The sequence below is a fragment of the Zalophus californianus genome, chromosome 9 (genome assembly GCF_009762305.2).
Source record: "Zalophus californianus isolate mZalCal1 chromosome 9, mZalCal1.pri.v2, whole genome shotgun sequence".
Classification (NCBI taxonomy): Eukaryota; Metazoa; Chordata; class Mammalia; order Carnivora; family Otariidae; genus Zalophus; species Zalophus californianus.
In genome coordinates, this window is record NC_045603.1 from 101,622,989 (window position 1) to 101,649,919 (window position 26,931).

At 58.8% G+C, this 26,931-nt stretch overlaps 2 protein-coding genes across 11 annotated transcripts in view; one reads left to right on the forward strand and one right to left on the reverse strand.

Annotated features, from left to right (window-relative positions):
• TSPAN11 (tetraspanin 11) overlaps positions 1-5,778 on the forward strand; it is a 72,166-nt gene extending 66,388 nt beyond the window's left edge. The window contains exon 8 of one of the 3 annotated variants that reach the window (XM_027594786.2): positions 5,136-5,778. In XM_027594786.2, the coding sequence (XP_027450587.2) occupies positions 5,136-5,495 (360 nt within the window). In that variant the 3' untranslated portion in view covers positions 5,496-5,778. The other 2 variants (XM_035721792.1, XM_027594789.2) reach the window with 2 other exon arrangements.
• Positions 5,779-10,671: 4,893 nt separating this feature from the next.
• Positions 10,672-26,931, reverse strand: part of TSPAN9 (tetraspanin 9) — a 196,679-nt gene continuing 180,419 nt past the window's right edge. For all 8 annotated transcript variants that reach the window (XM_027594415.2, XM_027594414.2, XM_027594409.2 and 5 more), the window contains 6 exons: positions 18,065-18,256; positions 17,595-17,669; positions 17,137-17,238; positions 16,371-16,502; positions 16,000-16,083; positions 10,672-14,264 (listed from right to left, as the gene is read on the reverse strand). In XM_027594415.2, coding sequence (XP_027450216.1) covers positions 14,193-14,264; positions 16,000-16,083; positions 16,371-16,502; positions 17,137-17,238; positions 17,595-17,669; positions 18,065-18,256 — 657 coding nt within the window. In that variant the 3' untranslated portion in view covers positions 10,672-14,192. The remainder of the gene's footprint in view (positions 14,265-15,999; positions 16,084-16,370; positions 16,503-17,136; positions 17,239-17,594; positions 17,670-18,064; positions 18,257-26,931) is intronic.

Consider the following 26,931-nt stretch of genomic DNA (forward strand, 5'->3'; position numbering starts at 1 on the left):
CCTAGAGGAAGAGAGCTTCAGACAGCAATGAGGGAGTGGGACTACGACCCCTCAGGATCTAATTAAATTGGGCCATCTCTGGAGATCTAGGGCCACAGACCCATAGTGGACTGCTTGTTAGAAATGCAGGATCTCGGGCCCCACCCCCAGACCTCCTAAGTTGGAATCTGCCCTTTGTCAAGGTCCCCATGTGCACCCAAGTGTGACCAGCCTGCTCCGGGGCACTCCTGGGACAGCAACTTCCTGGGCTCCTGACCTCTTTGCTCCTCTGCTCTCTCCACCTGGCAGATCTGCGGGATGGTTCTCACCTGCTGCTTGCACCGGAGGCTCCAGCTGCATTTTTACTAATGGCCAACTGCGTCCCCCTCCAACAGCCCCTTACAAGGACAGGTGCCCAGATCCCATCTTCCAGGCCTGCAGAGTCAGCCCCAGCTTGCCTAGAAACTCCCAGAAACTGCCCCTACTCTGTGCCCAGCCCCTTTAGGCCCGCCAGGTGCCCAAGACCCTGACTCCTGTGGTTCCCACCCAGGCCAGGGGCCCTCAGCCGCCTCCCTCCACTTCCAAGTGCTCAGTGCCAGGATCCCCGAGCAGGGGACCCATCCGCCAGCACCCCTCACCAGCAATGGGGGGCCCGTGGACTGCAGGAGGGTGACAATCAGACCCTCTGCTCCCTCCCAGCTTCGGAAACGAAAATGAAGGTCTGAAGACCCCAGCCCCTCTGGGACTCCTCCTTGCATTGGGCCCGTGAGCTCCCCATTGGTGCTGAGCACCCCTCCTCTTGTTCTGCTTGGTGTCCTTTTCTCTCCCCACTGGGAGATACTTAGGGTGGGGCAGTTAGGGTAGCTCTGCCCCCAGAAGACCCAGTCCTTTGATGTGCCCACCCCCACACCTTCTCACCTGGAAGGGAGTGTCCTTGAGGGCCTGGTTCCTTCCCTCAGGGCCCGGCAGTGGAGAGGTCTGGGGTGAGGACCCTGGAGCTGGGGTTGGGCAGTGGTGGGCTCGTGGCACTGCCAGGGAGGGGACCAAGGCAGGTAAGGTGGCCACCACACCGCATGCTGCCCCAGGACCCTGTGCACTGCCCAGAAGCCATCCCTGGGGAGAGGTCCCCCAGGAGACCATGGCCTTGAGCCCCAGTCCGCAGTTAATAGGCCCCTCAGGGATCTCCTCTCTATGGCCTGATTCTCAGGAATGCCAGGTTTTTAAAATGATCTCCAGCTCTTAATGTTGGTGGGAGTGAAAACCCCTTCCTGATTAGGCCAAATCACAGACCCTGCAAAGCTGGAGCCACGGAGAAGGTGCAGCTCTGAGTAGAGGGGTGCTCTGCCCTGAAACCCGTTTTTCCTGGGCCCACAGTCCCTGACCCCATGGCCACCACTGAGCCGCCTCCAGGAGCCCTCGCTCCGCTTCCCAGAGTGAATACAGTCCCTTTCTTTGGTTCTCCCTTGCTTCTCTGAATCAGGCAGGGGATTTTTCAGGAAGAACTTTCTCAAATACTAAGGGAGAACGGAACAAAAAGAAAACCCTGGAAAATGCAGAGTACAGACTCTGGCAGTTTTCCAAAGAACAACTGTTAACCTGGAAGTCAGCCACAGGGACCCCCCGCCCCCCAGTAGCTGTTCCAAGTGGGTAGACCGGAGCCAGAGAAATCCACACCCGGCTCCTGTACCTTCCAGGTCCCGTGCTGCCCTGCTGGGGACGCTCTTACACCCCACCATGAGAGGGTGGCCCCTTGTTGATAAGATCAAGCCAAGAAAGGCCACACCTTGCCTCCCAACTCATTCCAGGCCCCAGTGTGATGAGCGCAGCTCTTGGTAACCTGCGTCAGTCCTGGGTGAAGGGTGTTCTCTCCCACACACAGGTCACTGCTGCCCCCAAACAGCCCCCAACTGGACAGACACTGTGCCCCCTCAGAACACAGATTACGCCCACGCGCAGAGGGAAGACCAGCTTCCCAGGGCAGGTGGCCTCCCCGACCAAGGGGGTCCTCCAGGGGCTACCGGAACCCCGGCTCGCTTATCCGCTCTACCCTCAGGGCCCTGGGGTTGCTGATGCAGACTCATTAACAGGGAGACCAGCTTTCCAGCAATCCTGGACTGCACCAAGGCCGGAAGAAACAGTACTGGGACTATCTTTGGTGCCCTCCAACTTCCTGGGAGTCATGCAGACAATCGAGAAATGATGGACCCCCAAGCTCTCTGCAGGGCTAGGTGGCAGACTGCTGGGTCTTACCAAGGGAGGGCTGAAAGAGAGCCGTGTTCTTCCTTGGAGGGGCCCGCGGGAGGCAGTGATGCCCGGGGAGGGGCCGGGTCCTGTGGTACCTGCCAACCCCTGCTGGAGTCACTGCACTCTTGACTGAGGTCAGTGGGGCTTGTGGAGGTGGGACAGGGTGACCGGCCCCCGCGTGGGGTTAGGCCGCCCGGGTGGAGGGCGGGATTAGCTGTGATTCTACCCTGGGCACCGTCCCACCCCGACGGCTGCTGGAGGACGGATGGTCCAAGCTGCAGAGACAGAAGGGCCCAGAGCTTTAGACAACGCTGATCTGCTTGTTCGTGCCCACAGCCCGGGACGGGAGGCAGGGTTAGAGGGAACGGAGGCCCAGGATACGGCGGGCTCCGGCTCGGGACACGCAGAAGGCGGGAGTCCGGAGCCCAGGAGGTGCCCGCCTGGCCTGAGAGGATGCGGATCTGCGCCCAGGGCGCTGCGTGGAGGCAGTGGTGCTCGCGCGTTCCTCGGGGAGAGAGAGAAGGGCGCGCAGGACTGTCGCACGCCGCCCGCAGCGGGTGTGTGAGCACACCGGGACCCAGAAAAGCCAGCATTCTGTCGAGGTCGGGCCACGGCAGCTGCTGGAAGCCACAAGCCGGAGTCACCTATCCTCGCCCTTCCCTCTGCCCGTGCGCTGGGGCAGCCACCCTGAGAGGGATGGCCTGTCCCCACTCGGGATGACCCGTTTCGTTCATTTCACTCATTCCTTTTCCTGGGGAGGCAGGAATGAAACTCGGCCTTTGGTGAGGGGATAAGGCTTGCTTAAAATGTTCATGACCTCTCCTTTCTTCTCCCTACCCCTCCCGACAGCCTTGCCCCAAGTCTAGGGGCCCCTCTGGCCTGCCACAGGGGAGCGTCCAGGGCCTGGTGGTTACTGAGGGCCGACTATGTGCTCAGAATGTGTTAGTCCCCTAAGTGCTTTCTCTCATAGCGATCGCTGCAAGAAGGTACTATTGTCCCACTCCACAGGCGACAAAATTAAGGCTCAGAGCTGTTAAGAGATTGGCCGGTCAGTGGCCGTGGCTGCTGTCCTGCACCCCGACCGGGTGGAAGCAAGGGGAGCTGGGAGCCCCCGCTGCTCGGTGTCCTCCGGCTCTCCATCTGCGCAGTAAGCTGTCAGGCTGATGTTCAGGAACAGCGTGGCCCTCGAGGGGCACTGTCCAATAGCAGCGGCCTGGCCCCCCCTTCCCAGAGCGGCTGGAACCATCCATCAGCCGCGGCGCCTGTGCGCCCTGCGCATCTGCACCCAGCAGAGAGGCCTGGCTTCTTTCCCCCTGACAGCCAGGCGGTGTGGTGGCTCAGGCTGCAGGCGGGGGCCCTGGGGACCACCGCTCAGGGCAGGGGCCAGCCCATCACCTCGGGTGCCAGCGCTGACACTGAGTGAGAGCAGACCAGACCTCAGCAATGGGAACCCGAACACGGCGTGTGGAATCTCATGCCCCGGCGGAGATCACATCTGGGGGCACGCAGGGCTGGCGAGGGTGCGGGGAACCCCTCTCCTTGCCCCATGTGGGGCCCAGGGGAAAAGTCTCAGGTCACAAGCAGTCACAGCCACCCTGGGTGGGGAGGAGGCTCCGTGGGGCGGGGGGGGTGGGGGGGGCATGTTAACCACCTCCAGCTACCGTTCCCTACCCTGTATTGCTGATGCGGGGCTCGGGGGGTGGTGGCCACAGCGTGGTCTCTATTTCACAGAGCTGACGGCCTGGAATCTCATCAGGCCGCTCAGCCCGTGCACTTGCACGGCCACAGGCACTTAGGTCTGGAAGGGCCAGCGCTGCACTTGGGGGAGGGGGGTGCCCCCAGGATCCTTGTGCCCTGCAGCCAGTTTGGGTCTGAGAATCGGCCACTCTGGCCTGTCCCGGGGTTTGGAGATAGAGGAAGTGAACTGAGACACTTTCATCACCCCCCACCCCACTTTCCACCTTGCAAACACTCTCCACTTTTGGCCACTTGGGGCCTGGGGAGAGAAGGGGAGGAGTAGGGGAAGGCGGTTGACTAGCTAAAGAGAAAACGTGTCTTCTATGTCACTGCTGGGTGGCGCTCACATCGCCGAGGATGCTAGTGATGTGGTGGAACCAGAAGTTGTCAAACTTGACGATGCATCAGGTCGCCCGGAGGGTCACCCCCTGAGCGTCACCTCTGCAGGGGCAGGGCGGAGGACTTGCGTTTCTAACAAGTTCCCAGGTGATGTTGGTGCTGCTGGCCCCGGACCCACCCTTTGAGAACCGCTGCTTCAGACCACCCCACCAAGGACGCTTGGCCACCTTCCTTTGTAGGCGCGTCAACCCTCAGCATCCTTCAAGATGTCTGGCTGGGGCCCAGCCCATTCACCGCTCAAGGGCGGGCCAGGGACACGCCTCTCCTGCCATGCCTTCTTGCAGCACCTGCTCTGCCCTCTGCGTGGGTCTGTGACCGTGGCTGGGAGACCAGGTGCCTGGGTCCTCTTCCTGGAAGGGAACAGATTAGCTTCCGACCACCTTCCGTGTGCCTTGGGAGAGTCCAGCTCCATTCTCGTCGCCCCACTTTCTAGTTTAGCACGATGGCCCCGCCCCGCCTGTACTCCATCCCCCAGCCTCCCATGTGCCCCCTTCCCCTCTTGCTTCTGCCCCCAAGACCCCCCGTGCAAGTGCCGCTAGCAATTCCAGGCAGTCCAGTATTAGGCCTGATGGGCTTCTGGAACCAGCTGGCCCGTGGATATGGGTCGTCACAATATTGTGGAAACTGAGAAGTTGCCTTACCTACTGCATATAGAGAAGTTGCTATGTAGTTGTGAACATGCCCCTCTGCTCAGCCTGGCCTCACCTGCTGAGTGGCATGACAATAAAGGAGTTGTATCTACGGCTACCTTCTGTTGCTTTTTGCCTCCTCTGCAGGGAAATCTCAGACCATCAGTTCATCAGATGTCTTTCAACCTACTGTGCGTGCTGGAGCTGACATTAGTCATGGGGAGAAGGAGAGGAAGGAGGAGCCCTATTAGGAAACGCACTGACCACACTGATCGAGGTCCTGTCTACCTTTTTTGGTCTGTCCACCTATTCTTTGAACAGACCTTGCCTTGCCTACCCATGGCTACAAGCGAGAGCCAGGCTCAGACAAGTGGGCTCGGACTGCATTCCCCTGAAAGCTGCCTGCCTATGGTCAGCCAGCATCCCCGCACCATTTGCCACGAAGCATGGCTCAGTTTGCACGTCCTGCTGCAGGCATCACCCCGTGCTGGCTGCAGCAGAGGCTGAGTGTGGTGAGGGGTCAGGGGCAAGGGGGCCCCCTCCGGCTGGCCCTCAGGCTCCCAGCTGAGCGTCGGAAGCCAAGACACACACTGCTACCGTTACCCAGACCCCCAGCCCATCTCACTCCAGAGTGACAGTGTTTCTGCACGTGGACCAGCTAATTTGTCCCCATCCCCAAATGCAGAGTGGGACACTCTTTCCTCCAAAAGCAAAAAGACTTCAATCTTATGATTCAGAGGAGTGGAAGGTATCAGGTTGCCCAGTGTGGAGCCACCAAGAAGTAAATGCTTTGATGACACAAACCATTCATCCGATCTCATCCACTCTTCTGCCTAGAAAACTTGGCAGGGCGGTCGAGTGGGCGAGCCTAAAAAGTACCTGGGAAAGCTGGCCTCTGGGGGTCCCAAGATGGCGAGACTGGAGTGGGCTGGGGAAGCAGATGGGAAGTGAGCCTCTCACCTGGGGAGAAGCTGGAAGGGGCCTGCTCACTTGCCATGCAAGCAGATTTAGTCTGCAGGCCTGGCCAGCTCTCATGGGTCTCCCTGGCCCCCTTGGTCAAGTTCATTCCCTCTGATGGCTTGCATATTAGACAGGGACTGGACCCCGTCCAGGGCCCGCCCCAGGTCACCTATGTTGTTGGACCCGGACACATGGTCTCCTCAAGCATCACTGTGCATGTGCGTGCGTGTGCACATGCACAGAAGCCCACGAGCGTGCCGGGGAGGGACGAGCATCCCTCTGGGCCCCTGCCTCCTGCACACAGGAGCGCGGTGAGGTGAGCGTCACTGCTGTCTAGAAAGGCTCTGGTGGCCGAGAGGAGCCTCGAGTAGGGGGGCAGCAGCGAGAAGCTCTGTGAAGCTGTCCTCCTCGGTGGCCGCAAGCTGACCCTGTCCTGTCTGCGGCCACTGTTTCCCAGCAGGTGCCATGCCTCATATCAGCCCCAATGCCAGGCTGTCATGTCGCCACAAGGTGGGCTCACTTTGAGCTGGGACCCTGGTTCCTACTCCCTCTCCCCAGCTGAGAATAGAGAGACTGTCAATGGGGGTGGGGGAGACACAGGGTCCAAAAGCCTAGATCATTCCACTACCTTCTTTTTTTTTTTTTAAGATTTTATTTATTTGACAGAGAGAGACACAGCAAGAGAGGGAACACAAGCAGGGGGAGTGGGAGAGGGAGAAGCAGGCCTCCCGCGGAGCAGGGAGCCCGACGCGGGGCTCGATCCCAGGGCCCTGAGATCATGACCTGAGCCGAAGGCAGACACTTAACGACTGAGCCACCCAGGCGCCCCTCCACTACCTTCTTCTTAAAAACAAATACACGAGAAGCCCCTACTTGCCTTTTCCTCCTGCTTGTCCCCTGGCCGAAACCCAATCGAGCAAGGACTGAACACAAAGGAAGGGGTGCTGTGAGGGACCCGGAGCGATCCTTTGGCTCAGGCCAGGGGTGAAGAGAGCAGTGAGGAAAGCTTCCATCCAGCCCTGGCCATCAGCAAGGTGCCAACAGTGTCCCTGAACTGAGGACGTGACCAGGGCAGCCAAGAGGGTCACGTTCTCGTTAGCCTGGGCACTCGTGACGAGGTCACGAGCAATTTCCGCTGGACTTCTAAAACATTGAAAGCCGCTCATGAGTCCCTAATGGCGGTTTAGAGAACCCCCAAGTTGGGGAAAAGGTCAAATTCAATGTGTCTCCCTGAGTTGCCAACCTGTAAATAAGAAGGCTGTGTCCTTTCAGGAACTGGAGTCCCTTTCCAGAGAAAAGACATGTATTGGGAGTATGTTGGGGTCCCAGGAATTGGTGGGGAGTCAGCGGGGGCACGAGGAGGGAGGCAAAAGGCAAGGGGCTTCCTGAGGCCACTGAAGGACAGCACCGGGGCCCGCCTTGTCCGCATGTTGGGTCGGCCCCGCTCTGCATGTTGGCCGAGGCTACTTAGACTCCACAGCCACCAGACGGAAAATCTCTGAGCCACAGGCTCAACCCACCCAAATCAGCCACAGACCTCCGTGTGGCCCTGCTCTACGGGCTCCCCGTCCCTCTGCGTGACGGGACACCCAGGGAAAGCGGGCAGCGCCCACGGTTTGCCCAGCTGGCTCTCGCCGCCAGGCAGCGTGTGGGGCCACCGAAGGGACACTGCAGCAGGCCCTGTGGCGTGGCGCTCTGCTTTGTTAGCTTAAGGAGGCACGGCAGTCCATCTCCACAGCCGTCATTAAACTCAGCAAAAACGAGATGGCTCAATCAATAGCCTCCTCCTCTTCGCTGAATGCGTTAGAAGGGACCATTGCAATGCCAATATTTCTGTGTCCAAAGTGACGGTCATTTAATCTGACTTCCCTCTTGTTTCTGTGGAGTCTTGAATGCTGCTTCTGGGCCATTCCAGAGCAAAACAGAGCCCCCCCCCCCCGAGCCCGCACATCTCCATTCCACAGCTTCCTACCACCCCCCATATACTGACTCCCCTTTCCAGATTACTCTCCTGTGTCCCCAGCTTTCAGCCAGGGGGACGCCCTTCCTTGGGGTTCCACCTCTAGTCCGGGGACTCCTGAGAACTCAGATTTGAACAATCTCTTGCCAAGCACTTAGCCTGGTCCAGGCACCACCTGGATGTCTACGTGCATGGTTTTATTTAATCCTCACAGCAAATCTGGAAAACAGGTATTGCCCTCATCGTGCAGATGACAGTGGGACAAGGTCAGTGACCACCCAAGGCTCACAGGACCAGCACACGCAGAGTGAGAATTCAGTGCAAAGGACAGATTTCATTCTACCACGCTGGTCTCTGCCTGCACACGAGCCCAGAAAACACACTCATCCTCCATTTGGTGCAAACGGTTAGTCATCTACCTGTCTGGGGTGACGGACATCATGTTGGATGGATGGCAAGAATGCTCTCCCCTCCCCTGGCGCCCCCCCCCCCCCAGTAAATCCAGTTAATCGCCAAGTCTTTCAATTCTCCTGTACGTCTCTCAAGTCTGGTGCTTTGGTCTCCCTCCCACTGACACTTGCCTGCGGGCTTTATCATCTCTCACTTAAGTCACTGTCGCAGCCCCTCCCTGATGTCCCTGCATCCACCCTGTCCCATTTTACCATTTTGCATGCCGCAACCACAGGGATCCTTCCCAAGCGCAGATCTGAGCCAGGCACACAGGACTTGAAGCCGGTCAGAGGGCTCCTGCTCTTGGCTTCCAGTTCAAACTCGCCCCTGGCTTAGTGCCTTGTGATCTGGTGGCTGCTGCTCTCTCCAGACGCCCCCTTCGCGCTTGCCCTGTGCGCCTGCTCCAACCACATCGGCAGGGCGCACCTTCCGATCCTTGCCGGGTTAACTGCTGTCTTCACCTCTCAGCTGCGATATCGCCTCCCCAAGTTGGGGTCAGCGCCTCTCCCACCCCGTGAATAGTATGATCATAGCATGAAGTTGCAACCCTGTCTGCTCTTCTGTGGTCCCCACCAGGTTGCTGGCTCTGTAAGCGCAGGGTTTGGTCTGGGTCCTTCACCACTGTACCCTTGGTGCTTGGCCCAGGTATTCAATACGTCTTCGGGTGGATAAGCATCTTGTCCCTGCAAGACCTGGTCTGGGCCATATTTAAGGCGCTCTCGTGTGGGTACCAAGCCTGTTCTGCTGCAGCTCATAAGCCATCCTTTTTCACGGGCCCTCTGCTGAGCGCAGTTGGGGAGGCAGCCCTCCCACCACAGCACACGGGACGAGGGAAGGGCCCCCAGGATCATCTTGCTCACCCCCTCCCATGGGCTGAAGAGCCCAGCACCCATACCAGAAGGCTCTAGCCCAGTGATCAGACATGCCCAGGGATAAACAACGCCCAGCCCTACCCTGATAACACCATCTCTCCGGCCCAGCCAGCACAGCTGGCCTTTCACAGCTTAGCTCATTTGACTGGAGCCCAGTGCTAACAGAGCGTGGCCCCAGGACTTCGCTCTGTCCCCCAGAAGCACACAGCACGGGAACCTGGCCAGCACCCACTCGTGGGGGACAGGAGTCAGAGCAAGGGAGAGGAAAGGGCTTCCATCCACACACCTATGACTTGGTCAGACCTCAGAGGATGTTGGAGGGTCACCCACCCCTAGTTCATGACCAACCCCTGACTCCACAGCCACATGGTCCCTTCCGATGCATCTCCTTAGGAGGGTTTTCAGGGACCCCATTCTAGCTGGACCTTTGACAGACTCCTCAATGCTCAGCAAACCTCTGGAGGCTTTGGGACACAGCACCTGCAGGATGGGGTCCCAAAGCCTGATGCTCTGCAACAACTCCCTGCCAACTTGGCCACTGCCTTGAGGAGGAGGGAGAGAGACCGGCCTCCACACATGGGGAGGGGGGTCCAGAGAAGCCCCCCTCCTGCTATGGGGCCCAAACGGCATGCTCGCTCTTGGCTCCCATGCCAGCCCGGTACACGTGCAGCAATGCACACATACACGTGGCCCCGGGTGAGGATGACCTCTGGGCTCCTGTCACCTGCGACTCGTCCCCGTGACTGTGCCAGCCGAGGCAACTCCACACACCAGAACCCAACCAGGACACTGGGAGACGTCTATAGGGACGAGGCCGCGGCATCAGCGGGTCTGTGTGGTCGAAGACGCCCCCTCGCTCCCCGCTGACCCATCATACTGACTTGCTGTTCCCGTACCTTCTTTGAGGGTCTCAGAGCCGCCCTGAGAGAGCACAGCCTGGGCTAAATCATGCTGTGAGTCCCCCCCCCAAACCCCTGGAACACACTCAGGCTCAAATGAACCCCAGGAACATCAGGGGGACTGGGGAGAGACTACGTAAAATCCACAACCCCTGACCCTACAAGAAGCCACGAATGACCTACTCCTTGCCCCTCCCCCAACACACTCCCGGGCCTTCCCACAGGCCTGGCCACGTGTGACCAGTGACAGACACTGAGGTGGGAGCCGACCTCTGCTGCAGAGAGCTCGGGCCTCTGGGACTGGTCCCCGACCAGGCCTGCATCCAGTCACCGGGCACCCCAGAGGGGACTGAGCCCCACCACACCCAGCAGACCTGGCACCTGGGCCCGAGAAGGGGGAAGTCCTTGCTGTGGGGTGTCTTGGACAAATGGTAGGGCCAGTGCCTGATCAGTCTCTGTGTCCCTCACACCAACCACTGCAAGAAGTCAAGGCACAGCGTGGCTGAGCGAACACAAACACACCACGAAGAGACCTCCTGTTTGTGCTTTTGACACGTTATCAGTTTTTATTTAAAAACATGCTAAAAACATGGTGTTCAAGAAAGCCAGAACCAGGATGAAGGAAGCGCACAGGTACGGCATCGCAAGCAGGAAAAATGCATCCGAACCCAACAAGTGAGCTGGCCCTGCTCTCCCGCGCTCCCGCGCTCCCAGGGCTGGGCAGGGTGTGGGCATGAGCCCCTGGCTCCAGCCCTCGGGGGCCCAGAAGGGGCAGGGAGGCCAGGACCTGCCAGGACCACTGCCTCACTGAGGCGCAGAGGAACAAGATGGGAGTCCAGGACCACGGGAGGCCGGATGGGGAAGGGCGGAGGGACAAAGCGGGGGGCTCCAGGCACCCGGCACCCAGCTCCTGTCCTACACCAGGTCCCTGCTAGTTAGCACCTCCACCAGTGTGGGTGGGCAGGGGGTTGCAGAGGCGGGGACAGTCATTTCCAGCCACCTGGACTGTTTTGGGGCCACCAAAGCAAGGAGGGATGGCCACCCGGGTCCAAGTCAAACCAGAACATCCGCGTGAGGGTCTGGGGTGGGGTCAGCCACCTTCCTGGAGTGAGAGCCCATGATGTAGGCCCATGCTGGTGGGGAGAGGCGGGGACAGTGCTCCAGCTGGGCCGTGGAGGTGGAGACTTGCCCCCAACACCTGCTACAAGCCCCCCCCCACAAGGGTAATTCTCAGTCCCTGCTCGCCCACCTCCTCTGCCAGATGGCTGCAGGAAAAGACCAGGTCTCCAGCCGGCACTCCCTTGAAGCTGTCTACAGAACCTTGACCTTCTAAGTCGAATCTGTAAACTGCCTGCATCAGAGCTAACTGAACTCAGATTTTGGCCAGTGAAGCCCCAGGTGAGAGGGTTCATTCAGGTAACCCTGCCCCAATGAGATCACAGTCAGGAGAAACTGAAAAGACATGGGGCCACGGGGCCACCACACAGACACCATGCGGCGTGGCCTTCTGTGGGCTGTGGGTACCACCCTGCAGGAAGGGCAAGGGGCTTGGAAGAGCACCCCCCACCACTCATGCCTTCCACCCAGGGGAGCCTCAAACGCCTACACAGCCAAGCACGGGGTGAGGCAGGAAGGCAGTCTGGGAGACTATGGACAAGGCGGACAGCTGAGGGGAGAGGGTGCTGGCAGGGAGAAGGGGACTGCAGCCGAGGCTCCAGGGCCAGAGGACACCCCTGAAGCTCCAAAATGTAAGATTGCCAGGGAGGCTATACACATCCCCCCCCCCCCAGGTGTTAGGCTTTTGCTATGGATTTGAACAAAAATTGAAATTGCATTGATAGGCATGAACGAACCTGCCCCATCCCACCCCCACCCCCAAGCAAGGGGTCCTTATGCATCGAGTCCCACCAGGCGACTGTCCCCAGTGTGATGACATGTCTGTTCTGTGTCCTGCAGGGGGGAGGCCCCGGGGCGGCAGCTGCAGCTCCTAACCAGGAACACAGCAGCTCCAGAAGACCTGGGAGGGCAGTTTGGCTCACGCGTGTGCTTGCCACATCCTCCACCCAAGGACCCACCTCCCCAGCTTCCCCAGGGGCACCTCTGCGCCTGTCTCAGGGGGGTGGTCTTTACTCTGCCTGACTCGCTGAGACCACCCTACTCTCCACGCCCCACCCCCCAAACCCTGGAATCCTGAACACACCAAAAGTTCTATACTTCTGGTCCCGACTGTATTTTACTTAGGCGAGTGGAGGTGTTGCTGGCTGGGGGGCCAGGTCTCAGCTTTTGGAACAGCCAAGTGGAGGCTGGAGAGGAGATATGGGCTTGGTGGGAAATCAAGAGACCGAGCCAAATGGTGCAGGAAAAAGGCGGATGCCCCACGCGAGGCCCCGCTGGGGAAGGGCACCAACCCTAGCTGGCTTGTGGATAGCCTTTTCGAGCTCAGTCGCGTAAATTCTTGACTTTATTTTTTTCAAACTGCAAAAACACTCCGTCAGGCCAGCGTTAAGTCCTATGGGGGTCCCTGCTGCAGTCAGACGCCCCACCCTGCCTGTTCAGCTCCTATTCCGTGACTTAGGCTGCCTGCTTCCTCGGGCAACTGTAGCAAGACCCAGTTGTCCTCTCTGGGCTTCTCCTGGGGGCCATGGAGGACATGAGTGCCACCACTCCACTATCAGTAAACCCCAAGGAAGGGGATGAGGGTCCTGGGGCCCGAGGGCCATCTTCCTCCCCACCCCCCACCCCCAGCAGGGACCCTGCCGCCCAGTGAATGTGGCTGGATGTGGCTGGAATGATCGTGGGCCCCAGCTCCACCTTCCCCTCCTGATGGTCACGGGTCCTCTGCCACTGTCTGAGCAGCAAAACATAAGGACCGCTTCCCCTTCCAGAAGCAATGTGAGAAAGTGAGCAGCATCTGAACTAGAGAGGTATTTGTCCGAGAGTTTCTAGCAGGAATGTCTGTGAAAGTAACTGGGGTTTGCAGAACCTGTCGCGGGAATGCCCGCATGGGGCGGAAGGGGGAGCCTCCCATACCAGCGGAGGGCAGGAGGGAGGAAGAAGGGAAACAAGAAAGACTGCCCATCAGTGAAGCATAAGGACCCACAAGAGCCCTGGCCACGTTCCTGGTGAAGCACTGCGCCAGCCCCCCAGAGGACCCCCAACTGCCGCCGGCACCAGCAAACGCCTCACCCCTGCACAGGATGCCCCCCCCCCACCAGCCTGCGCCTCTTCCAGGCCCCCCGGGGCCATGGACGCCCAGCCCCCACCGCATGGCCCACTCTCCCTCCTGCTCAGCGCGTCCTGAGCCAGGGCCTGGTGCGCCTCACCGCGGGGCCTCCTGGGCGTGGCACAGTGGTTTGTCCCGATTGAAACCTGACGGACATCCTCTCTCCCCACCCGTCCCCACCCTCAGGGAAAAAAAAAAAAAAAATCAAACCATTACAGAAATCAACGCAGTAAAAAGTTATAAATCAGAAAGCTAACCCTAAACTTATCTGAGAGATAATATTCCTGAATAACCATAATCAGAGTAAAATAAAATAAAAAAAGGTACACTGTAAGGTATAAAAAGCCTGGGCAAGATGCTCCCAGGGGCCTCGCCCAGAGGTGGTCGGACCCCCGCCCCCACCAGCCCTCCCCCGGGGGTGGCCGTGGACGCCAGTGGCCTCCACTGGGCAGTCTCTCCACCGGGGGGGGGAGCACTGTGCTCCCCACCCCCACAGGGACAAAGTGTCAGGGCGAGGAAGGGCAGGGGCAGAAATGCATCCGTGCTGGGGGGCTCCTGGAGCACGAACCCGGCCCACCCCGTCTTCTTTGGCAAATACACAGATGCAGGAATCCAGGCGCCCCCAGCACCCAAGGTCTGTGTGTGCCTCCTCCACACCTCCTCCTCCCTGGCCCTCCACCCACCAAGTAGGCTGAGGCGGGGTGGGCTGGGGGCCGGCGGGCTGGGGAGCTGGGCGCAGGGGTCAGCAGTCTGAAGGGCGCGGGCAGGCAACACAAAGCTCAAATCTTCTTCCCCGGCACAGTGTCCGTGTGGGGGCCGGGGTGCTCCCAGCCAGCCGGCTCAGGCGTCGTACTTTTTACCAGTCCGGTGGATGTGCTGGAAGAGGGTCATGGAGAAGGCCATGCCCAGAATCTGAAAGACAAGGGGAAGAGGGCCTGGGATGGCGGCCTGGGGTCTGCCACATGGCACCCGGAGCGAGTGGGGACAGCCACTCGTGGGCTTGAAACGTGCCAGAAGGAGGTCACACACCCAGGAGCTCAGCCCCTCAGAGCCACTTGTACGGAATAACACACAGCCCGGAGGCTCAAAAATCTGCCTACTTCCGAGGGCTGTGGTGAGGACCAGACCCACAAAGGACCTGTCCTAAGTGGTAGCTACCAAGGAACTGAGGAGGGGGGACAAGAAGGTGGCAAGAACGCCAAAGCCGTGCCGAGTCACCCCGCTCAGTTCTGGAGCACACAACATGAGGTCTTGGCGGCAGCAGGTGTGTCTTCACCGCTGATGTGCCCAGAACAACATTCACGCTCACCTGTGTTCCCTCGACTCTTGAATCCTGACAGGGGTGCTGACCCTGAGCCGTGCAGGAGGCAGAGAAAAGCCAGCCTGCGGCCCCAAGGGCACCACAGACAGCGGGCCGTGGGCTCGCGCCATAAAGCAGGGGCCCAGGAGACACGGCGCGGCCTGCACGGCTCTCGTGCTCCGTGTTTGGGCGTAACTGGAGGGGACCCGGTGGCTGGTTCTGGTCCAGGCCTCAACGCGGAATGCTGTCTGGCCCCCATGCACACATCTCTCATCAGAGCTCTGCCAAAATGACAGCAGGCTCGTCTGCTGAGCTTGAAAGCTCGCAGTAAAATCAGACACGGTCAGACCCGCAGGCCCCAGCGGTTAGGGCAAGAAAGATCACTTGATGCAGGATGTCAGCCACCCTGTCATGGACCGGCCAGCCAAGTTCGAGGGCTCCAAGGGGAATCGGGCACTGCAGACTCCTGCTTGGAGGAGCCATACATGAGTGGACAGAGAAGAGAGCCCAGGAAGTGCTCGCCCCAGAAAGGTCCAGAAGGGAGGCAGGGATTCCTTCCTTGTCCCTCTCCAGCATCCGGGGGAGAGCCTGCACAGCACGGCTGCCCACTGAGCACTCGCTAAGAACACTTACACCTGTGGAGCTCTCCCCAGCTGCCCAGTCCTGCTCCACGCCCCGGGACACAGCTAGAGCTCACCTGATGCTAAGACGTGGCATGGGGATCATGCTCATTATACTGATGTGGAAATTAAGGCACAGAAGTTAGGCAGCCGCCCAGCTCACATACACATCATAGGCGACGCGGCCAGCCAGCTGCCCGCAGAGCGCAAGCCTGTGCGCAGGCATGTTACCCGGGGACTCAGCTTTCATTCAGTTCAGTCCCGAGGTAAGTGTCCCTGGGAAGACGAGCAGGCGCGTTCTCAAGCAAACCCACCCAGGGACTCGTGCGATGCCGGCACCGGGCCCAAGGCTCAGAGGGAATGCCGGGGAAGCCGGGCCCTACTGTGCCTGCCGGGCTGGGACAGGCACTGAAAGAGGTCTCGGGGCAGAGCGGAGCGGGAGTGCATGTGGGCTGCCTGGGGCAGCTGTGTGTGTGTGTGCGCATCTGTGTGTGTGTGCGTGTGCGTCTGTGTGTGCATCTGTGTGTGTGTGCATCTGTGTGTGTGCGTGTACGTCTGTGTGTCTGTGTGTGTGCGTCTGTGCGTGTGCGCGTCTGTGTCTGTGTGCGTGTGTGCGTCTGTGTGTGCATCTGTGTCCGTGTGTGTGCGTGTGTGTGTCTGTGTGTGTGTGCACGTCTGTGTGCGTGCGTGTGTCTCAGCTCCACCCGGGGAGCTGCGAGGCTCTCACCTGCATGATAAGGATGCACATCCCCACCGTGCCAAGCACGTGCTTGTTGTCATCAAACCACATCTTCACCTTCTCGTAGCAGCCCTGGGGAGCAGCGACTGCAGGTTAAGGCAGTGGCAGGACGGAGAGTGCCCTTTCCTGCCCAGCCGCCACTTCGCTTCCCCACCTGTGCCCCCACCCACCCCTCGCCCCCAGGGTTCGGCCTACAAGGCCCCACTGCACAGCCTCAGAGCCCCGTTCAACCCGCACCCTCTGACACCCCCAACCGTGGGTCCACCCCACCGCCCCTCCCCGGCAGGTGTCCTCGAGCCGCACTGTCCCCCCCACAGGCTTCTGGGAGGCGGCCTGGGGGCAGCCGCGTCCAGCCTCACCGTTCTCCACAGAGGGGTGGTGGTGTTGCGCCCACAGCCCTGGGAGTTCTCCACACAGCAGCGGTCGGGCACCGTGTTCTCCCCCAGCACCGGGTACCAGTCCGTGTGGCCGGTGACGCCGCAGCAGCGCATCTGCAGGTGCCAGCCCACAGGGTCAGACGCCCACAGCCTGTGGTCCTCCGGGCCTTCCCCACCCAGACCAACCCGGCCCCACGAACCTGCCTCCCTGCAGGTCAGCGAAGGAGACAAGGGCCTCCTTCTGGCCCCTTCTTTGGGCCTCAGCTGGACCCAGACGGGGAACGACAGCCCCTCCCTGGAGGCCAGAGCGCAGAGAAGGTGACGCCCACCTGCCTCTCTGAGCTGGGCACCGGGCCCCGGGCAGAAGCGCTCATCCCTCTGCTCACCCACCACCCCGCCCACTCTGCTTTGGGGACCGTCCCAAGCCGGCTGGCCCCCCCCCTCCCCAGGGCTTGACATGGGGCCTCTGGGCGGCACGGACTTGTTTTCCTCTTGGAACCGGGGCCCCCTTGCCTGAGCCACGATCAGGGAGGCAACCCTGTCGCTACAGTAAAGACGACCTGTCCTTCCTAGTTCCCTGTACCCATTTAAGGCACTCGGGCCTGTGTCCAGATCCTGCTCACCCTCCTTCACTCCCCTGCTGTCCGTCTCCAGAGGCATCCCCTGTATGGTGTGCCACCCAGCAGCCCTCCCGGCCCCCTGGGCAGAGTCTGAGCCCACCCCCCCACCCCCACCCCCGGCCCTTCACCTCGGCCTGGATGATGTTCCAGGCATTCTTCAGCCCCACGTTGTTCTCTGTGTTGTACAGCAGCAGGCCCTCTTTCAGGTCCTTCCTGGCGTTCTCATTCACCTGTCAGGTTGAGGGCAGACACCTGAATCCCTCCTCCAAGGGGTCAACACAACTATGCTTGAATACTCCCAGTGATGGGGAGCTCACTAATGCCAGAGGCAGTCCATTGCCCCCGTGGGTGATTTAGAGGATTCTATTTCCCAAGACTACACAGGTGATAAGCCCCCCCCCACCCCGCAAACTCACCTTCCCCACGCTGGCCCCACCAAAACCTTTCATCCAGGCCTCCCCTAGCTCCCCTGGTTCCATTCTCCCTCCTGCCTTCCTCAGAGGTCCTCCCTGTCCGTGCTTCTCGGGCTGGCCCCGCGCCAGCCCCAGTGACGCTCCACACGCCCCCTCCAGCTCACAAAGCTCACCTTGTCCATGTAGACAAAGAAGAGGATAAGCAGGATCAGCTCTGCTAGGAGGATGATCAACAGGACGATGAAAAACTGGAAAGAGAAAGCACGTGGGCGTGGTCATGGCCGGGAATGGGGTGCACACAAGGACGGCAAGGGGGCGGGGGACAGGTGGCACCTAGACAGGGCTTCCCAGGTGCGGGAGAGGCCAGCTTCTCCTGAGGAATCCCCAGAGAGTAAGGGACAGAGACACAGGAGACAGCCAATCAAGGAGTGGGAGGGGCAGCTAGGGCAGGGGCGCCCCATCACGAGGATGAGGGGTGTGGTCAGGCCAAGAACATTCTACAAACAATTTCCCTAGGCTCAGGCTGGGCATCCAGGAGGCTGATGGTCGTCCCAGGCCTTGCCCGTCTCAGTGGCCCAAAAGCAGGGAGATCAGAGCTCGGGGGGCCGGGGGGGTTGCTGGGGGGATATGGAGTCCAACTTACACTGAGGAGGAGGCACTTGTTTTCCTTGATGGCCCCCAAGCAGCCGAGGAAGCCCGTCACCATGACAATGGTGCCAATGGCGATGACTAGGTTGGCTGCAGACAGCGAGGGGAAGCTGGGGGAGAAGGTGGCAAAGTTGCCTTGGGACACGGATAGCCAAATGCCCACTCCAAGCAGCCCACAGCCACAGAGCTGGAGAGAAAGGAAAGCCATTAGATCAGCACTGCTTCTGGGCTCATCTCCACGGCCCCTGAAGGCTGCATGGCCCCACCCCCCACTCTGCGACGGGGAAAGGGGGGGATGGGGCTGCACGTCAGACAGGGCCACGGGCCCACATCACGTCGGCTGTGTGACCTAGACAAACCCTCAGCCTCTCCATGCCTCAGTTGGCCCGTCTGGCAAATGGCATTATACTAGCTTCACAAACCTCCTACGGTCGCTCTGAGCATCTATTTTTAAAAGACACAGGCAGAACCCTGTAACAGCTACAGAAGGTCCCAGACCCACACAGGTGGTGGCGGTTCTTCCCCTTGTCAGTGGAGAGGCCCCAGCATTCAGGAAGGAGTCCGGCAGGAGGGCACAGTGGACAGTGAAAGTGAGTAAGGACTTGTCTCGGGGGCCGGGAAGAATCTCAGAGCCAGACCCTCGGGCACCTGTGTCCCGCTGCCCTGCCCACATGCCCGTGCTCTCCGGAGCCCGCAGAACAAGTTTCCCACAGATGGGGGAGAAGGAAACTCGCGAGTCCATCACTGCCTTGGCCATCCGTCCACGTGAGCCAGCAGCCAGCGCTCCGGGCCTGAAAACCAACTCTCCTCCACGACGCCCCCGGGGCTGCGACGCCCGCGGCTTCACCTGGGGTACGCTCCACTTACGCGTCTGCACAGCTGCCTTATTTTATGCTCCATATAGCCGACGCTCCCCCCATCCCGTCCCTCCCGCAGCTCCGGGGAAGTATGCGGAGTCTGTATGTGGAGTCTGCGGGGCCAATCCATCAGTCAGCTGATATTTACTGAGTACCAGCAGCCTGCGGCGTCCCGGGCCAAAAGAGCCACAACCTCTTCAGCGACCTGCCTTCCTGGGACCTCCGCTCTGGCTGGACAGGAGCAATGAAAAAGCAGCATCGACCCCACACGGTATACGCCGGTGCCAAATAGTACAGGAGTTGCGAGGAGCCAACCACTGTCCTGGCTCGTGATGTCCTTTGGAGGAGGCAGTCAGTCCCCAAAGGACAGGTGGACTTGGGGCAGGTGGGGGATAAGAACATTCCAGGCAGGGTGAAAGCAGACACGCAAGGGCTTGGCGGGGCACAAACATGGATCTGACACCCAGCTCCAGCTTTTCCTGGTGGTGTGACCTTGCAAACTCCTTGTATGCCCAATGAGAACAATATTGCCTGCCTTCCGGATTGCTGGGAGACTTTAAATGGAAGAAAGCATGGGAAGTGGGTGGCCAGCACCAGGTGCTGGTCTCGGAAAGGCATTGACTGAGCAGCTCCTAGATGCCAGGAGCTGTGCTGTGACCCCAGGAATCGAGCACACCCCTGCTCTCGAGCTGCTCTAGCTCCAGAGAGGAGACCCCGAAGGATCAGCAAAGACAAGGCGGCCCACGAGTAGGCAGAGAGTGGTTCTCGCATGCATGCGGGGAAGGTCAGGGGGAGAGGCTGCCCGAGCAGGTGGCATTTTCTTCCATCATTCAGTCCACACACCCAAACTGAGCCCCCATTTAGTAAGTGCCAGGGCCTGTTCTGAGTGCTGGGGTGGGGGTGGGGGAGTGAGCAGCACGGGCAAACCGCCCCTCCCCCCACGAACAGGCTATTCTTATAGGGGACATAATGTTCCATAAGCACACAGGTAGCACAATTTCAGGTGATGGCATGTGCCATGAAGAAAAATAAGGATGGCAAGGAGTTAGAAAGTATCCGGGGACAGGGTCGTCACAGAAGGCCTCTAAGAAAGGTGGCATTGAAGTAAGGACCCAAATGAAGAAGGGAAGTGGTGGAAGAATGTTCTGGATAGAGGGAAAAGCATGTGCAAAAGCCCTGAGGTGGGAAGGAGGCCGGCCAACCCCGGGAGGAGCCAGCTGCTCGTGTGGCTGCAACAGAGTGAAGGAGGTGACACGTGGTAGGGGACCAGGGGTGGCAGGGGACCGATGCGACGAGATCTAGCAGGCGTCAGTAAAGACAAGGTGGGGGTGTTCTTAGCGTGCTGGGAAGCCCCAAGGGCTGGAGAGTGACATGATGTATGTTTCCAATAGATCACTCTCGCTGATGTTCAGAGACGGTCCCCACAGGGTAATGGGGAAAGCCGGGAGAGCAACTGGGAGGCCGTGGCAGGGATCAGGCACGAGCTGGTGGTGACCTTCACCAGACAGCTCTGGAGGACCGGTGAGCAGCAGTACAATGAGGTCTATTTATAAGGCAGGCTTGACGGACTTGCTGGGCTTTAAGAGATGAGATTTTCATAGATGAGGAACCAGAAAGGTGATCCAGGCTGTGCATGACAAAAAAAAGTGGGGGGTATTCCCATGCCTTACTAAAGCAGAGATGGTTCAAGCAGCCGGGGAGGAGTGGGAATAAGTGGAGCAGCTTCCTGGGTTGCCCACGCCGTGGAGTGGTCCTGTGCCCCCTGTACCTGGAAGCAGTCCCAGTGGAACTACGTCAAGGCTCCCAAGGTATGGGCACACTTGGCCGAGAGCATCCACCCAATCAATGGGCATCCACCGAGCTTTGCAGGGGGAATGGGTGCCACCACCCCCGTAACCACTAGGTGGCGCTCCAGGCCGGGTCAGAAGCTCTGAAACTTCCATCCAACTTCTCATACTGACTTTTTTCAATCTGGTCAGTTTCTATACTGCCGTCTCAATTTTTCTTTCATTAATCATACCATGGAAATTCATGATCTTTATGCTGATGATTTATGGCTCTAAAAGCCAGAGCCTGCAATGATTGAGAGGAAACCCCAAGGCTGCCAGGTCACTCCTTGCAGATAGAGGACCCTGCTAAAGACACCTGGCTTTGGGACCCCCAGAGCTGCAGGATGCCCCTACCACCCTGCGGTGGGGACCCTGGGGCCCCCAGGACCCTCCCTGGGCCTGGGAAAATTCTCACAGCACACCTTTCCCCGGAAACCAGTTCCCACAGGGAGTGGGTCCAGCAGGGGCCCCTCTATACCTCCGTTCTCCATCTCCCTCCCAGGGAGAACTGCCATGAAGTCCAAGAGCCTCTATACGGGAAAACCCCAACAGCTCAGAAACTCCCAGAACCTGGTCATCTCTCTCAAAACAGTTCTCTGACTTCATGCTCCACATTCTTTGACTTGGTCTGCAAGCTTCCCAAAGCCCTGCCCAGGAGCCTCCTTCCAGGAGAAGAGCTTGTCGCTCTGGCCCCATTCCTGCGCCCTCTCACTCCCTGTCTGAGCTCCCACCATGCCCCGGGCTAGATCCCAGGTGAGACCCACTGCCTACAGCTGGGGCAGTCCCCACACACTGCCTGTACTTAAGTCCTGGGGTGTAGGGAGCATCACACACAATGTCTGCTGAGTGAATGTCGTCCCTGCAGTGCAATTGGGGGGGCCTCCTGCACACCCCACTGCCACTCTTCCATACCCTCCGGGCTCTCCTACTGAGATAAAGCCCCTGCTCCCCTCTCAGACCCACAAGCAGAGCCTCTGGGCAGGAAGAAAACCTAAACAATCAGGCCCTAAGTTCACAGATAAGGACAGCAAGAGGGGACAGGAAGCCGTCCCACTGCCAGGCCGGGCCCACACCTGGATTCCTGGCCTTGGGTGCGGGGCCTCTCCCATACCCTCCTTCTAGGAGACCGTTGAGTGCACGCTGAGCCTGGGCCGACAGGTGGAAGGCGCTGTCTTGGCCCCTGCCTCACGCCCAGGTCCCAACCACGCTCTCCTTCCTGCCTCTGGCCGGTTTCTCAGCCCAGCCTGCACAGAGCTGCCCCAATCCTTTTTCCAAGACACTGCTTTGATCATGCTGCTCCCCTGTGAGACCTTACAATTCTTTAGCTCTCTGACGCCCAAATTCTTTTAAAATGTTGGCTTTGGGCTAGAGAATTTCTCAGGTCCCTGCCAGCACGGGCTTAGCAAAGCCCAAGACCTGGTGCTGTCACGTCCCTGCCCAGTGGTTCTCAGCCCAGAGAGATTTTGCTCCTCTGGGGACATCTGGCAACGTCTAGGGACATTTTTGCTTCTCACAACTTGGAGTAGGGAGCTCCTACTGACATCTGAGTGAGTAGAGGCCAGGGTTACTGCCAAACGACCTACAATGCACAGGACAGTCCCTTACCACAAAGAACTATGCAGCCCCAAATGTGGAGAGAAGTCAAGAAACCCTGCCCTAGCCCAATCCCCATGCCAGGCGTCCACCCTCTGGCTATCGCCTCAAGAAGACAGCCATCACAGAAAGAACCTGGTGTGTTCCCTCCAGGGCTGGAGCAGCGTCCTGGTTCTGAAAGGGACAATAAACCATGAGAGGAGTGAAGAGCTAAAAGACTCCATCTGGGGAGCTGGTGAGAACCCCGGGGCAGGAGCAGAGAAGAGGCCGTTGTCTGGTGCATGGCACCGGGCAGGAGGGAGGAGCTGACGGAAGAACAGGTTTGCTGGGCAGGAGGGCAAGAAGACAGGAAGCAGACCAGGCCACAGCAAGGGGCTGGGGAGGGTGCGACAGGAATGGGGGAAGGAGAGCAGCCCCACACGGAAGGTGCCCCACACAGGAAGGAGACAAGGCCTGCAGTGGCACAGCCAAAGCTCAGTGCCAGAGAACTTAGCTGGTGGCCTTGGGGAAAATTCCCTTCCAAAACCTGAGGGCTGTCTCAGCCGAGAGGACCGAGCCACAGTCAAACCCAAGGCAGGAAGAGGCTCCGGGGTGAGGCAGGGTGACTCGGAACAAGGATCTGGCCAAGGTTAGCACCGACTGACCCAAGGTCACCAGCCAACATGGTGCGGTCCAGGCCTGGTCAGCAGCCCTCTCCAGCCGGCGAGGCCCAGCGACTGTCCTGACTACCGAGCTTCGTGCTCCCTACCCCTGCCCCAACTGAGGACATTTCTAAGTGTTTTCAATTCCATGCCCCAAATAAATCCACATCCAAATGTGAGAAAACAAGTTCTTACCCTTGCATTTGCCCGAGGCCTTGATCTCCATGAGGGCAGGGAGTCTATTTGGGTCTATTTAGTTCATTGCTAAATCCCCAAAGCCTAGAACAGCACCTCATCCCTGGCAATGGCTTTGGGTGTCCCTCCTACAGGGCTCTCCTGTGCAGGCCCTTAGCTGACTGCAGGAAAGAGAAGGTTCAGGCCCTTTCCAAGGGCCATCCCAGGACCTTCCTCGTCACGGTTGGGCCCATCCACCAGAGGCACACCAGGCAAACTGAGGCCTAGCCAGGCTATGGCCATAGAGTGATCAAGCACTCCAGGCTCACCTCATTAAGCCTGTTGTAATTAGCCAAATATCCCCCATGGCATTTTTCCTCCTCTTTAGTTCGAATCCTATTGATTTGTAGTTTTAATATATGTTTCTGTCTTATGTCCTTATGTATTTTTCATGTGGGCATCCCATTTATCTGGGGGTGAGTCCCATAATTTTCCCTTCAAACCAAACTCCCTTCTGAGCTTCTTCCCCTGACTTAGTGCAACGGACGGCCACTCCCTGCATCCCCTCATGGCTGCCAATAGTCTGTCCCCCATACAGGGGTGGCCTTCCCTGAGGGTGACCTCCTGGGCCAGGGCTAGGCCCCAGGCAGCACATGAGGGACCTGCCAAGCCTTCTGTGTAGACTTGTCAACCACCCCCACTAAAACACCAGCTTCCGGGGCCAGGTTCACACTCATCCATTCCTCTTCCACGGGAGGACCCAGAACATGCCTGGGCTACTACATCAACATTTGCTCCACGGACAGATGGATGGATGGATGGGTAGAAAGGGGTGGGAGGGCCTGAGCAGGGCACAGCCTGGAACAGGACCAGACCCAGACACACAAACCCACCTGAATAAGAAACCCCCCATTATCCCCTCATCCCTACTCCTAGAACCCCCAAGAGCCCCAAGTTACTCCCAGATCACCCCCCTTAGCCCCTCGTTTGCCTGTGTAAGTCGCCTGTTCATCTGCCCCACTTCCCCTCAGAGGCCCCTGGCTGTTTTCATCCCTGTGGCCTCATGTGTCTCTGCAGAGCCCCCCAACTCTGCCCCTGCGCCCCACCAGCCTCACCCCCTCTGCTTTGCAGGAGCTTTTCAAACACTAAGTCTCAGCACACCCCAGTACTCTCTATGAGCCACGGCCAAGCACAGCATTTAATGGCATTTAATAAATTAGTGGATGTGGAGAATAAAAAAGAAAACCAAAATGACTTTAATTTCACAGCCCAACATGCAGCTAGTAATGGTCCAGTCTGGCCCTGGGAGAAGCCGGCCTGCCAAGAACTTCATCCCAGGGAAAAGGGACAATGCATCAGCGCCAGGAGTGGGGCGGCTACTTTGTATTGCAGACACCCCTTGCTTCCAAGGGGCCCTGCAGCTCATTCAGTGTCACAGCCATAAGTGGGGAAAGGAGGGAGCCAGACAATGTCTTTGCCAAAGTCACCCTGCAGGCAGGAAGATCAGAGCACAGAGGGGAGGTGGTCACTGGGTGAGAAGTCTCCTTGTGAGGCTGTCCCTGGCCCCAGGCAGAACAGTCCCCGCTGGCGCACCCAGGGTCCCAGCGCTCAGCATCCATCCATACCCACCGTCCCACCTTTGCACAATTCGGGTTCATCAAGAATTCTTTCTTAGTAACTCAAGAATGCACTTCCCTGTGGCTGACACGCATGTCCCAGTTTTGCCCGAGCAGCCCACCAAACACAAGTGTGGCAGGCTTTTAAGTATATGCAGGCCTGTATCTACCATGCTTTCCCAAGTCGTCTTCTGGTCTATTCCATGGCTTTTACACCTTTGTCTGATCCCTGTCCGACACTCGCACTTAGATTCCAGCAATGAAGGGGATAGCACAGAGTACAAACATACCCCTCTCACCTCCTACACTCTGAGCTCTATAATTCTAGTAATCCAGCCGCAGCCCTTCTGGCTTGGCGGGCAGCCCCCCATGGTTTTGGCTTGCACTGAGCTTGGGCATAATTTAAAGTGAAACAGCATGACTCCTCGGTCATTCTTTTTCTGACCCCACACTTTCTCTCAAAGCCTCCAATTTCTTCACAACTTCACCTCGCAGCCCCATATCACCAGCTGACACAGGTGACAGGGAGATCATGCCCATATTTCTGAGCTGAACTGCCCTCCGAATAAACATTACATAAAGCATTTGCATATCTAAAACCCAGTTACATTTTGATTATTGCAGAATGAGATTATTTTCTCAGATGGTTCTAGGAGGGAGCATTTAAACATGGCCAAGCTTCAGGGATGCTGTGTCTGGTTGCTGCAAGACTTGGAGGTTCACAGAGCTCTTAAATTATGTTTCAAGAGTCCACTTCTCTCCAGCGAGCTTTGCAGAGACACAGAGACCACGGTAACCCCCTCTCCAACACACCAGAACCCCCCGTCCGTTGACAGTGGGTCCTGTCACATACCTCATGTACCCTCAAATTCTAAGAAGTACACGACAATCAAAGAGTCTGTGATGAGGGAAATCCCATTTGAGACTCAGGACAGCCCCTGTTGACGGTCTTGGCTGGGGATAAAGGTCCAGGCGCCAGCAGCCCTCGCCCCCAGCTGGCTGCACAAAGGGCTTGGTGTTCTCTGACCCCAGGAGGGGAGGAGGCCGGCTTTGCTGAGCACTGCCCACCTGTTTGGGCTTCCTGGCCTCAGCACGGAGGGCATCTGTCCTGCCCAGCGGCTCACTCAAACCAAGGCATCTACGCGACTCCAGGCTGACCCGCCCCAGGGGCAAGGGAGAGTCTGGGTCTGTCCCTGGGCTTCAAAGGCCAGGGCAGGGGTGCCGAGAGAGGGCCTAGCCCCTGATACATCTGATGCCTGGAGAGTAAGGGGTGTCCACGCTGCGCTACCCTAATGCAGCCCCTTTACACTCTGGTCTTCCGCAACTACTCCTCCATCTGGGAGAAAGGCCTGCAGGACACCGTGGCTCACCTGCCCCACCTCCACCTGCACCCCAGCCCCTGAGCCATCTGGAAGCCTCCAATCAGACCGCAGGTCCCAGATCAACTTCCTCAGGTGCCGGCATCTTCCTACTTCTTAAGCTGGGCACGGGGTCATTGGGGCAGGAGAAGTGAAAAAGGAGGTAGAGACAAACCCAGAACCGCCTAGGGGGGCCTGAAGTGGGCCAGAGGCTGCTGGAAGGAAGCCTGAGGAACAGCCCCCAGAAGGACCACAGAATGATGTGTGGCCAGGACGCCAAAAAGCAGTGGATGACACAAAGCTCCTGCCACCCTTGTAAAAGCAGGAGTGATCATTCACCAGTCCATAAACATCAATTCCCGCCACCATAGCAGCCCTTCCTGGGCGGGCCAAGCATGCAGAGGGGGTTGCTGGGGAGAAGGGACACACAGGAGCACTTACTAGCCCGGCACTTCCCAAAGTGACCCCCGCCATCCCGCTCCCTCCGGGCAGCGGGAGGCTCGAGGCCCTGACTGCGAGATTCTGCTCAGGGACCTGGACACAGGATGCACGGGAAAGCACACAGCTGCTTCATGTCCCTCTTTGGGGACACACAAGAGGAAGTAGGCTAAAACACTGAAGGGACAGGGGGGCAGGCATGGGAAGGTCCTCCCAAGAGGGAAGCTGATGGTCTTTTGCCCTGGCCCCTTCTAGAGGCTCTGTTCCCTGTTGGCACACTGCCCTTTGCTGGGACAGTGGGGAAGGGGGGGGGCGATGACCCTTGGACATGTCTTTTCCCCGAACTCCAGAACTTG